At 39.3% G+C, this 12,813-nt stretch overlaps 1 protein-coding gene across 13 annotated transcripts in view; it reads right to left on the bottom strand.

The window, feature by feature from the left end:
• Positions 1–1,036: 1,036 nt before the first annotated feature.
• The window catches only part of PTPRM (protein tyrosine phosphatase, receptor type M), a 457,910-nt gene continuing 446,133 nt past the window's right edge, over positions 1,037–12,813 (bottom strand). For all 13 annotated transcript variants that reach the window (XM_017738297.1, XM_017738298.1, XM_017738300.1 and 10 more), the window contains 4 exons: positions 10,760–10,885; positions 8,813–8,976; positions 6,221–6,356; positions 1,037–1,936 (listed from right to left, as the gene is read on the bottom strand). In XM_017738297.1, coding sequence (XP_017593786.1) covers positions 1,883–1,936; positions 6,221–6,356; positions 8,813–8,976; positions 10,760–10,885 — 480 coding nt within the window. In that variant the 3' untranslated portion in view covers positions 1,037–1,882. The remainder of the gene's footprint in view (positions 1,937–6,220; positions 6,357–8,812; positions 8,977–10,759; positions 10,886–12,813) is intronic.

Genomic DNA, 12,813 nt, shown 5'->3' with positions numbered 1-12,813 from the left:
CCCAAACACCATGGAAGGTTAGTACAGCCATTTTCAGAAGCTTTAATGGTGTAAACCTGTCCACTGGCAGTACTGACAACAGCTCTAGTAACGGAGCAGTTTCACCATTTTTTTTAGTAACTTCCCCACCAGCCATTCTAGTATTGGTATCTTTAACATCTTTAACAGAAGGAATTACATGCCCCTCATAGCAGTCATGCATCTCAAGAACAAGTGCACCATCACCCCTTCCACAGCAGCAGGCCCAGAGGGAATGGCAGGGAATGCCCAGGGCTGCACAGGGTTGCTGTGACAAGACAGAGTACTGCCAGCACAACACCATCTCTTCTTCAGAGCAGGGCATCTTTCAGGTTCTGCATTTGTGCAAGTGCATTTTTAAGTATACAATTCACCTCTTTCATATACTGGCACGGCACATCTTACTCCACTCTGGTGAGCTGCATCCAGCTCCAGGGTCCCCAGCAAAGGAAGGACATCGACCTGCTGGAGCAGAGGCCCAGAGGAGGCCACCAAGCAAAGGCTGAGAGAACTGGGTTTGTTCAGCCTGGAGAAGAGATGGCTTCAGGGTGACCTAATTGCAACCCTCTAGTACCTGAAGGGAGACTACAAGAAAGATGATGGACTTCTTACAAGGGGTTGTAATGACAGGACAAGAGGGAATGGATTAAAACTGAGAAAGAGCTGATTTAGATTAGGTATTAGGAAGAATGTTTCACTTTTAAGGCACTGGAACAGGTTGCCCAGAAAAACTGTGAATGCCCCATCCCTGGAAGTGTTCAAGGCCAGGTTGGAGCAACCTGGTCTAGTGAACGTGTCCCTGCCCATGGCAGGCGGAGTTGGAACGAGATGATCTTTAAGGTCCCTTCCAACCCAAACCATCCTATGACTGTGATTCTATGACCTTGCTATTGGCTGGATCAACATGGGATCACACAATAAACACTCACTGGAGATAGCTCAGTATTTACTAGATTTAATCTGAAAAGAGGCTTAGTTGAAGGCACTCAGATGCCAAGAGATATTAAATTAAACAAGATTTTATCATGTATGTAATTATTTATTGAGCTGAGAATCCATACAAGGTAAACAAATGTTTACACTATCATACAGTAAGCATTTCCAGGGCTTAATAAAAATGATTGTCACTCACTGTGCTTCACCAAAAAAAATCATTTTAATGAATAAATAATTTGATGAAATCAAAAAATATTTACAATATAAACAAATGAAAAAGCTTTGGATATATTAATCTGAGCATCCTTTCTTTTGCATTTTCTAACTGCATTTCTATCAAGATTCTCTCTCTGAAATGGTACAAAGTGGATAGAAATTACAACTCAACAAAGTTAACATGATTTGGTACATGTCTTTCTGTTAGTTCAGATAAGGTACATATGATTCGTTTATTATGCACGTGTTAGAATACAAATATAACTAAAATCATATATTATCAAAATGCCAGACAGCATTCTCCACAGAACAGAAATGTACACTAGGCTGTGACAAGAACTGAGAATCACAGGCAACGAAATGTAACAGAAAAAGTACAAATTCCTTCATAAGAATATAATTGTGCTCTCTTATTTACCAGAGGACTATGCTGCTTCACCACATGAATGGCTGAGTATGAATACGGTGTTCAAGGACTGCCACGTGGTTCGGTGTAGGCTCACAGGGGTGCCAAGCAGCAGCTTTAGAGTGGGAATTGGGCAGTGCAAGCGGTTTTATAAACATCTTTTGGGGCTCTTAAAAAGAGCCAATTATACAAAGCAGTATAAGCATAACACTGAGAAGTCTTCATCTCATTTACACAGACATCATGAAGTGACTTGCTTTGTTTGTGGTGGTGAAAGGAGGAGCTTTGTCCGTGCTGTTTAGACAATCAGCCAGAATTCAAGTATTCTAAAGCCACTTCGTAGCAGAATTTGTATTGATCCTGAAAAATCAAAAGAAAACCACAAAGTCAGTTATTGAAGAAACTTAATTAAGGGGGTCAATAATTCTCTTCTGTTAAAATTATTTACTACCAGCTGTTGTCAGTGGGAACCAGTTTGCAAATCCAATTTATATTCAGATAAGAAAATCTTTATATTAACCTGACAATGGACTCTAGACATAGTAACTTACGGTACTGCTCATGTTAGATGAGTATTTAGCTGCTCTAATACACTTGTATGAGAAAAACTGACTACACATAAGCAAATTGACTTGCAACCCTTCTGTCATCTGTCAAAATGCTCATGTAGCACTTTATCAGAATTGGAGTTATTGAAATTCCTCCCTGGAAATGTGTATCTTAAAATAGACCCAGTGTTTAGTACTTCCCAGATTGCAACTTTCATGTTAATGTCATTCATGCACTTGCTACATTTCAGGGCAAGAGCTGCTTACTGCTGGTCCTCTATCTGCAGCCCAGACCCAACCCACAAGACTGTGCAATAGCCTTGTGAGATCAGGCCTGAACTAAATTAATTGGATTAATTCCAATTAATTTTTAGCAACTGGCAGTGACACTCCATTTAGGCTCTTAACAGTTTTCCTGTTAACCAGACTAAGTTTTCAGGTGCCAGCCCTGTGCTCCAATCACAGACCTGCTGGTTTTACTTGCAACTGCTTGGAAACAGAGCAAGTCCCAGGGAAATCCCCTTCCTGAGGGATGCAAACCCACTCTGCATCTTCGGGGACAAAGGGTCATGACTTGGCCCCTTTCACATCTTCAGTGAAATGGGGAGGACAGATGTTTTTGACTGACCTTTGCCCACTCTGAAACTTTAAATGGTGCAGTCACTGACAACTTCCCAGTTTTATGTGCACCCATACCCCTCTCCTGTTTCCATTCTTGCTACTTGCAATACTTAAAAATACTACAAATATTTAAATGAAAAAAAAAGCTGAAAGAAATAGTAGGTGCAGGTTCCCTGAATCTAAGGGCTCTGGCTTCTGAAAATTCAATTTGGAAACACCTGCCACTTTTATGACTATTTCTGATACTGAAATGCCTCTTTTGCTTATGACTTTAATCAATTAATAAAAGATAACTAAGCACATATTGTCATTTAGGAAAAAACAACAGATTTAACAAGCTGACAGCACTAAGCCTTCCCCAACATCACGAGTAGGAAGATCTTCAGATATATTCTCTTTTCACTGAAGCAACACCATTTTAAAGGATTAACTTTTTTGGCCTGTACTTGTGATTTTGGGTCACATTTTAGCTGCGAAGAGAGTCCACTTAATATGCAAAAGACCATATACTATTAATAAAATCAAAAGCTATTAACAAGCATGGACCACTTCCAAGTTATTTTGTTGAGAAATGTCATGTCAAAAGAAAACAAGTCTTCGGTGCACATATAACCTAAGTGATGAATGAGTTGTATGTGAGGGTTTAAAGTCCTGCAAGGTTCCCTAAACTGCTTGTGTCTTCTTCAGAATGAGAAAAGAATTTAAAAAAAGAAGAAAGGAAAGAACAGAGTATTATGTAAATTCCTTTTCTGCTTTTATTACATATATGTTTCTAAATAAATGGAAATTATTCTCTAACTACATAATAGATCAAAATAAGAGATCAGCCACTCATCCATTTCTACTCCTCCATTCTCACTTTATGCTGATTTACTGATCCAGCAGAATAACTGTCATTTTCAGTAAACCAAATACCTGTCTTAAAGGGCAGAAATAGATTATTTCTTACTGTGTTCACTCACTGGTGTCCTTTGGACATTTTTATTATTCACTTGATAGTGGATAATAAAAAGTCTCTTTAGACTATCTATCTTCAGAGAGGTTATATTTAAATTTATTTTCTAGGACACCTGTGGGTAGGCCCAGTAACATTTATCACCAAATGCTTTGGGCATTCCGTAATAGAGATTTTGCGATACCATGTGCTACCTTTGTATGATGGTTGAAAAATTGCATAGATTTCCATACTGTATGGATGTGGCATTCAGACTTTTACACCTGGACGAAAACCAAAGGTTTCAATGCAATTAAGAGATGAATCTCTAAGTGGGTGGTAAAGACTGCCTTGTATCTAGTCAGAAAATGCACAATACATATTGACAAAGCAGTCTTAAAACTATTTTTGTGAAATAATGTAATGATTTAGAGCATTTAATTTTTTGCCATAAAATTTTACAAGGTAGATGAATATTATTGTTCTAATTTTTCAGATAGAGAAACTGAGGCAAAGACACGTTCATATAAGAAAGGTCATAAAGGATGAAGTCAGTAACAAGACCAGGAAAAGAACTCAAGTGTCCCAATTCCCTTTCACCATGAAGCAATCTACATGGAAATTGAAACCTGCCTAATTCAAATATTTGTTCCTATGAGGTGGCAGAGCTAGACTGAAGAGATGTTGTTGTAACTCTGCTCAGTCAGTGCACTATGTGATAATGGGAAAAATCCTGATTGTCCCTTGCCTTCACTCCTCTGCCTGTAAAATAAGGAAAACAATACTAATTTCCTTCACAAGTGCTTTGAAATTTCCTAATAAAAAAAGGCTCTACAAGGCCTTCCCATGCCTTCCAGGCATTCCCAATACCACTCTCAATTTACTAAAAGGTACTTTTATATCTAAAATAATACATTTAGCTTTTTTGATTAAAAAAATTCTGTGCTGAAAAATGGACACAACTGCCTGACAAACCTGGAGAACTGTCACAAATGGGAATTTATAGAGAGCTTTTTCTTTAACTGTACATCTACATTAGTGATTTTCTTTTTATTTCTATAAAATAAATGAGTAAGAGATCAGTGAGTTCTGTGGACTTAGGCTCTAGGAGAACAGAGAACAGCAGGCCTGCCAAATCCCTGTCCAAACTATACTACGTGAATGAAGTAGTAGGACGTTTTTCTTAATATCTAGGAAATAAAAATGTATGGTTCTCAGCATGATGATTCTCCTCCTGAGAATATAAACTAGAGGAAAAGAAGCCAACCAAGCTGCTCCTTCCCACCACTGTGGAAGTCTGATAGTTTCTCACTGATACAAGACTCACAGTTCCACACTGCTGGCTCACGGCCCTGTGGCGCTGCTCATGAACTCCCTCCCTGCTTTGCACAGCTGACAACACCTGGCCTTTTTCCACATATCTGGCCAGAGCTGGGCCTAGGAGAGGGTGTGGGACTTCAGACGCAGGCTAGCAGAGAGCACTGTGATGGGGGATGTGGTGGGAACCATTCTCCCACAGGACAGAGGAGGCACAGCCATCCATGTGGTGGGGAGATGGATATCCCTCCCTACTTGCCTTCACCTGTATGTGAAAGCCTCCCTCCTTCTGCCTATTCTCCAGTGTGTCACACACAGCTCATCTGAGGGGTCCTCTCCTAAAATTACAGGAGGCTGGACCAGCTCAGTGAGATGTCTTCTGCCTCACCCCAGGCGCGCTATGGAAAAGTTGCTGAAGTGACCCCAACTTGTTTAACCAGAGATTGCAAAATTGGCTCAATCCCTGAAAGTGCCCAGATGCTGCTTCCTCCTGCCTGTGATATTAAATCAAATGCAGCTGCCTCTTAAGCAGCCACCTCTGCAGCAGGATGTTGTAAAACAGTGTCTTTTATAGCCCAGGCTTCAGAACAGGGTATCACACTACACCCATCTCCAAGTACAAAACTACGCACTGGAGTGTAAGAACCTGCTGGTTTAAGCTGTTCTGCAGCTCTTCTGGCATAGCAGCTGGCACTTCAGCACTTCTCCACTTAGGAAAAAAGCTCATAAAACACTCTCTAGGAAAATAATTGCACATGGCCCCTTGTTTCTGAGCTTCTTTAATCTTTCTATGAGATAGAGCAACCATAATTAAATGCAATATTCTGGGTGTCAAACTGAAATTCATGGCTTTGATAAATATTAGGCGATTAAGCTATTTATAAAATATATAATTTGAAAATCTGGCATTTAATTTTACATAACTATTATTTCTACCATGCAAGGGCTGCTCTCCACTTAGTTCAGCCTGCTAGAAAAGAAAATTAATAAGGATGTTCATCTGAAAGTTTAAAACTCTTAAAAAATTCAAACGAACAGAGACAAAGTCTCCTTGGGAAGAAAGCAGTGTAAAAATACTCTTACAAGTGAAGTGACTTCATTATCCCCTTTGAAAATGACTTGCTTGCTTTGTGAACAACTCCCACTGCAAATCCTGGAAATCTTACTGAGTCTTCTGAGAAAAAGAACATTTTCTATTTAATGGTGCAGTTAAAAAGCTCATACCAGAAGGTCCACCATGTTAGGCTTATTATTCCTCAGTGTCTTCACAGCATGGAATACGTCAACAGCCCTCTGATGTCGAAGCATTTCACAAACAATACTGATTGCACAAAATGTCCCACTGCGGCCACCTCCATTCCTGCAGTGAAAGTGATAAAATGGCTCAGTTACAATGGACTCTGTGGCACAAGTTTGTACAGCAACAGGGATGGCTCCAGAAGGCTTGAGTTCCAGCAGGGAGAAACCACAGAACATCCCTGGCCCCAAGGGCTGCTGAATTCTAGGCAAAAGATCATTTTTAATTGGAATTAGCACGCTGAAAAATCTCAAAGCTATGATTCAGAAGTCAGCAGTCTGACAGCCTGGAGGGAATTGAATGGCTGAGTTTCGCACAACCCTTCAGTGTGCACTGGAGATGGCACAAAGAGGATGCTAAAATAAGGATAAAATACTTCTAGTTTCAGTTAAACACTGCTTTGCATTGTAAACACACATGGCTGCAGTGAGCATCAGGCCTGGAAATGCAACAGAGCAAGTGAATCTTTGAGTTCTTTTATTCTGGATCCTGGTGCTTTCCTCCTGGATGCAAAGGCATTTCGGAGGAACCACAAAAGCACCAGAAATCTCATTTGTGGGAGTCCTGTGGCTGCACACTTGGTATGGCACTGGGTGGTGCTACCATGCTCCCCTGGCTGATGATCTCAGCTCCTGGCAGCAGGAAGAGGGGCTGGCTGCCTGGCAAGGCATGCTTTTAAAGGCAGATGCTTTCCCCCTCCACCCACAGTATCAGAGGATGAGAACCCGAAGTGAATTGCTAACAAGCCACGCACAAATGTTCATATACATGATCAAATACAATATTTAATAATACTTTATCCCTGGTTATTTTTAATCTTCAAGAAAATCTCTTTCTTTCTGGAAACTCCATTATTTCTACACTTAGTCTAATCAGAATCTTTAGGCTGTGCTTCACTGAAAATAATAAACCTTAATAATTACCAGAGTGGAGACTAGTTAGGTAGCAGGTCTTTCAAACCAGCTATGCAAATGGTTGATTTTCAAAGGAAGATACAACACTGCACATCTGTCACATCCAGGCACTATGAAAAGAATGCTCTCTGCTGCCAAAACAGTGCCTGATACTGTGGGACTGTTTGAGAATTTTAATTAAAATAAAGTGATTTAAAAGGATTATATTAGAGCTTTTTCTTTCTTTACTGCCTGGAAGTGACGCATGTGTGATGTTGCACAACTATTTAATATCATCAGCCACCTCAGAGATAACAGTAATTTGCACTTCAAAAGGGTCTTTTCAGCTAAAGATCTCAAAACATTAATTAATCACACTGCACAATGCTCCTTTGATGAAAGTATTATTATCCCCATACTACAGATGGGGAAACTGAAGAGCAATGACTTGTTCAAGGTCAGTGATAGTGGGAATTATTAATATACTCTTAGATGTTCCTCCATCATTCTAACACGGGGTCCCAACTTCTGAACACAGTTTTCCTGTTGGCATGTCCCTTCTCCATCATGGCAACATCTTTAAACGGACGTTTAGAGGAAGAGGAATACAACTTCAACTGCTGAAGACTCAGCCTCAAAAGATCAGCTACTTCTGAGGGCAAACAGCACATGCAAGTATTAAGCCATCTCAAAAGAAGGATGGTGGCAGAGTGGATGAGAATCTGCGTAAGTGGAGCAATATTACTGTAGGCCTGGGCCCTATGGTCTATCACCATGTCCCGCAGCCATAGGGAGGAGGAGGAGGAGAAGATCCAGCAGGCAGGAATTGTGCAGCAAGATTGATTGATTTAATTATTTTACAAACTCTTTTATAGACTTTTTTCTTCATAGTCTAATTGGAGAAAGGATCAGCCACCCCTTGGGGTGATTGGCTAAAATCCTAAAACATCCATTGTCAAAATATTTTTCTACTATACCATAACCAAGACTTTTCAAGGTTGCAGGTGGGCTGGTTGTTTACATAACTGCTACCTCTTCTGTGAGAGAGAAAAGTCTCTCACGGACTTAGAAAATAGCAAGAAAATCCTTGCTAGCAGCATTTTTCTATCTACAGAGCACAAAGTCACAGGAGGAAAAAAATATATACCATTATTAGAGAAAGGTAAGGCAATTACAGGGTCATCGTAACTGGTCTATCACACCACTTTTACTCCTGTGCTTTATGTCTGGAAAATGAATCACCCCTCCAAAACTACTTATTTCTATGGTCCTTATCTGCAGAAATAAAAGGTACATTGTTCTGAAGGCACATTTTTGATTTACTGTGAATAAATATGCAACTTTCCCATTTGCAAGAGTCACTGGACATTTTTATATAAAATAGAGTTAACTCGAACCCATCATCTTTTCATACGGCTCTAAGAAAGGACAGATGGGGAAACTCATGAATCTACATTAAAATTACACAATTCCTTTTGCATTCAGAGCTTTTAAATGAGCAGTTGTATTATTTATTCAGTTCCAGATTAGACAGATGCCTCTTCACCTCGTCACAAATCTTTCAAAGCCTGGCACAAATTCTGTGACAGTATTCCCTTATTTCTCCCTTCTGTTTCCAGTACTTACAAGCAATGTACAACTGTGCGTCCCTCTCCCCCGTTGTACTCCTCCTGCCACTTATCCACCTGGCGGATGAGCTTCAAGAAGGAGCGTTTCGAAACTGGGGTGTCCCTGTACATGGGCCATCCCAGGAACTGGAACTGCTGCACCATCCGATAGCCGTCCTGGGGCTGTGGAGATTCAGGCAAAACCAGGGAAAACAACAGTATTTTTTTTGGCACATAATTTAGATACATGCATCAGTGAGGGAAGCTGTTCATGCAGATGATTGCTGACAAACTGCTAATGTAATTTCAACTGCCCTTGAGGATTTATGACTTTTAATTTCCAGTGGAGTTATCAGAACAATAGTTTTTAAACGGAGTGCCATACAAATAGGCTAAAATATAGCAATAGTACATCTGCATCATCAAGCAAATAATTAATTAATATGATAGGAGGAACTTGGTAGCAAACACAGAGCTGCAACACAACTTCAGTTATATACTGTTTTCATATATGTCTCAGTATTTTTAAGAATGTTTATGTGTTTCTGTCCTTTTTTTACAAGAAAGGTCAAAACCTCTCAAGATATTTTGAAGCAGGAAACATGAAAAAAACCAAATGGAACCCTCAGATGTTTCTGGCTTGTAAAATATATCTAACTACATTTTATTTTATTGTGTTCTACTGCAGCAGTCAGAACCCCTCTGGTGAAACGTTACTAAACAGTTGCTTTATGGTGATTTAAAATAAAAAAGGAGTATAGAACAAGCGATAGTGGCAGAAAACTACAGCCCTTTGAGACGGGCATAATAAACATGCACATGAAAACTGGTTTTGTAGCCTAGAGTTTGCCACATCTGTGCAAAGTGAGGGCATTTTAGTGCCATGCTTAAAATGAACAACATGCAGAAACATTGACATTACATTTTATTCTCTAGAGTAAGAGTTAATAGAGAGGGTGTAAGATTAACATGATATGGGAATAAACCAAACTGGGTGCAGCATTAGATGTGTTCTGCAATTGGTTTTGTGTACTTTATGTCAAAATCTGGAATCTACTGATTTTCTGTCCAGTTTCTTCCAGCTGATGGCCCCTCTTCCCAAAGCAGATCAGCCAGACCCAGCGCCTGCGAAGGTCGCACTAACACTGCTGGAGGCTGTGTTTTTTACATTGCCACATTTACTGCAAACATCAGGCCTTCATAGTATTAAACAAGTACCTTGAAGCTTTACAATCTGCTTCCCTGTTTGGGTATTAACATGTTTTTGGTGTCTTTCCCTGTCCTGCCAGCCACCAGGTCTCAGGGAAGTTCTTGATTTTTTCTGAAGGGAGTGCTGCTTATTCCTAGCTACAGCTTTCTGGTTGTTGATACCAGGCCACTGCAAAGGCTCCCTGGATGGGAAGAGATGTCTGGCCTCTGGTGGAATCTTTTTTCCACTCAGCTTGAAAGACATGCCTCGTTTAGTCTTCTGTCAACTTCATGGGAGCATAAAGCTGAATACAAGGACAACCTACTTGCCCCTCCAAAGTGGTTACATGTTATGAAGTGTGGCTAGTGGGACAGAATCTTCACTAAAAGGCTGGGACTGCTATTGGAAAACATGCCTAGTGTTGATGCACAGCTTTTTTCACATGACACAGGATACAAATATGCAGGATGGCTAATTTCAAACTATTGAAAACAGCACTGATTTCAGCATTTTTTGGCTATCATACAGCCTGAATACTGCATTTATTTCATTTGCATTTAACACACTTGAGATACATATTAAAATATTTTTTACTTATATTACACATAGAAGGCTTTTTTTTCCTCACTGATTGTGGTGTGACTCAGTATTGCACCACCGCTTTCAAATACATAAGCTGAAAAATGAAAATGGTTGTATGTGAGTTTAGCTTTCATTTTTTTGCTTTGAGTAGACTCATCTACTGAGACAAAACTGTTTTGCAAATAGCATCCTTACTCTGGCTGCATTATAAATTCGGAATATCCGGCTGATGATGTCTTCTTCTAAGTCAGCTGATACAAACTCCACCTGAATAGGACCGTGCCGGTGCACTCCATTTTCTGGCCAGTACTGAGGACAGAGCTATAGAAGACCATGGACAAAAAAGAACACAGTTAGATCACCTTGGAGTTCATGCTGCCTCAGCATACTTTTCTGTATTTTAATTTGTGATACATGTACTACTGGAATTCTTGCATGGTATCTTTATAAAATACATGATGTACCAAGTTTGGTTTCGAGCACTCTGCTTTCATAATGCCTTTTCATGTACCTGAACATGCCGTTTCTTGCTGCTGTACTTCCAGTGTCTGGTATCTGGAGTAAAACACTTCTGACACTCAATGTTAATTCTACAATACATTATGACAAGACAGGGAAAGGCTGACAAATATCTTGGAGACAGTGTGGAGGCTAAAGACCAAAGGCCTGGTATCTCCAACTGCCCTGAATAGTTGCTAATAACTCAAGCTGCATTAGAATGTGTGATTTGTACTACGAAGGGTAGATCAATTCTCAAAACTCAGGATTTAACTTTCACATGTTTCACCCGTGACTGATGATATCGGCTAATATCAGCATTGCTTTAAACTTTCAGTAACTGCTTAATTTCATCTTATTAGTGACACCTGAAAATATTAATTATGCTTTCTTCAGTTCTCAGAAAACATTACTTCTACGTATCTACAGATCACAAAGTAAAATTACTATTATCTTGCATGGTTTTACTGTCTAGTAATATGACAATGGCTTAATCCAGGAACCAATTATCATCTGTGCTAACACTTTAAAGAGAAAATCAACACTTTGCAAGGAGGTTTTTGAAGCTAGAATCTGCCTGTCCATTTTTTTTCATGAAAATCCTAATAATTTTTTTTTGCCACGGATATTTAGAGCAGTTTGAGCATGTAGCTTTTGTAAGCATTCACCGAAATTAAATATGAACTCATGAAATTTTGTTTGCTTGCAGAAGCATTGATGTCATATTTGGAACTTTTTATTTCGTTCAGTAAAACAGCTGTGGTCTTCATTCTGCTGCATTGCTGTTGGTGATCCAGAGCTGAGCTGACAAATCACATTTACTCCAGATGTTGTTTTGCATTTCTTATAACACTTAGTCCTCAACGAAGCTGTTTAGAGATGACTACATTTTAGGAAAACATAATCATTTACTACATCAATTAAAAAAGAAAACAGGGTCTGATTTGCAGGAGATCACTTTAACAAGTTAAACCCAGAAATTTCAAGCAGGAAAATATATTTTCATTTTTTTTAACCCCTCCCTATGATTTGGTCTGCTGAGACAACTGCTTTCTAAATATTGTCTAAATCTTACACAAATTGTTATTATGAAATATGCTGGTGTACAGGACAGCCAAACGCAATGCATACAACTGGTGCAAATGCCAGCGCTCAGATCATTTAACATGTGCACAGTTTAGTACACATCTTTCAAATACATAGGAGTACTGTTCTAACACATCTCTGAAAAATGGTTAAATGATAATAAGCAGAGCTGTTTGCTGGGGCTGTTTTAGGAAGCTAAGATTTTCAAGTCCTAAAGAAACCACAAGCATTTAAGTCTGCACATTTTGCATGCAAGTGATGCTAGCGACTCTCTTCAAGTCAGAGTTACTGTGAAGGGTTGAATTTCATTTCCCAATAGAGCATAACAATCCACATAAATGGTAATATCTAAACAGAACTGTAAACACTTCATATATACATAAATAATAATGATAACAGTAATTATTAATAAATCTGAATGTAATGCATGTTTTTAATAAGCTTTGCCCTCTCTCCACTTCTGTTTGCTCTGAGGGTTTTGAGATTTATTCCTAATGAAAAGATTGTTACTCGCATTAAGAGGTAAAAGGTTTAACATACTGCAGAGGCAGGTGCATTAACTGCATATCCCAATAGCTGTTAAATCCTGTGAGGCTAATAAATGCTTGGAATAGCCATGCCCTATTGTAAATTCAAAACACAGCCAACAAATTAAAAAAAACTCT

The sequence above is a fragment of the Corvus brachyrhynchos genome, unplaced genomic scaffold, assembly GCF_000691975.1.
Source record: "Corvus brachyrhynchos isolate BGI_N302 unplaced genomic scaffold, ASM69197v1 scaffold106, whole genome shotgun sequence".
Lineage (NCBI taxonomy): Eukaryota > Metazoa > Chordata > Aves > Passeriformes > Corvidae > Corvus > Corvus brachyrhynchos.
The sequence above is the reverse complement of the archived record's forward strand: the minus strand, read 5'-3'. Positions and strand labels throughout refer to the sequence as shown.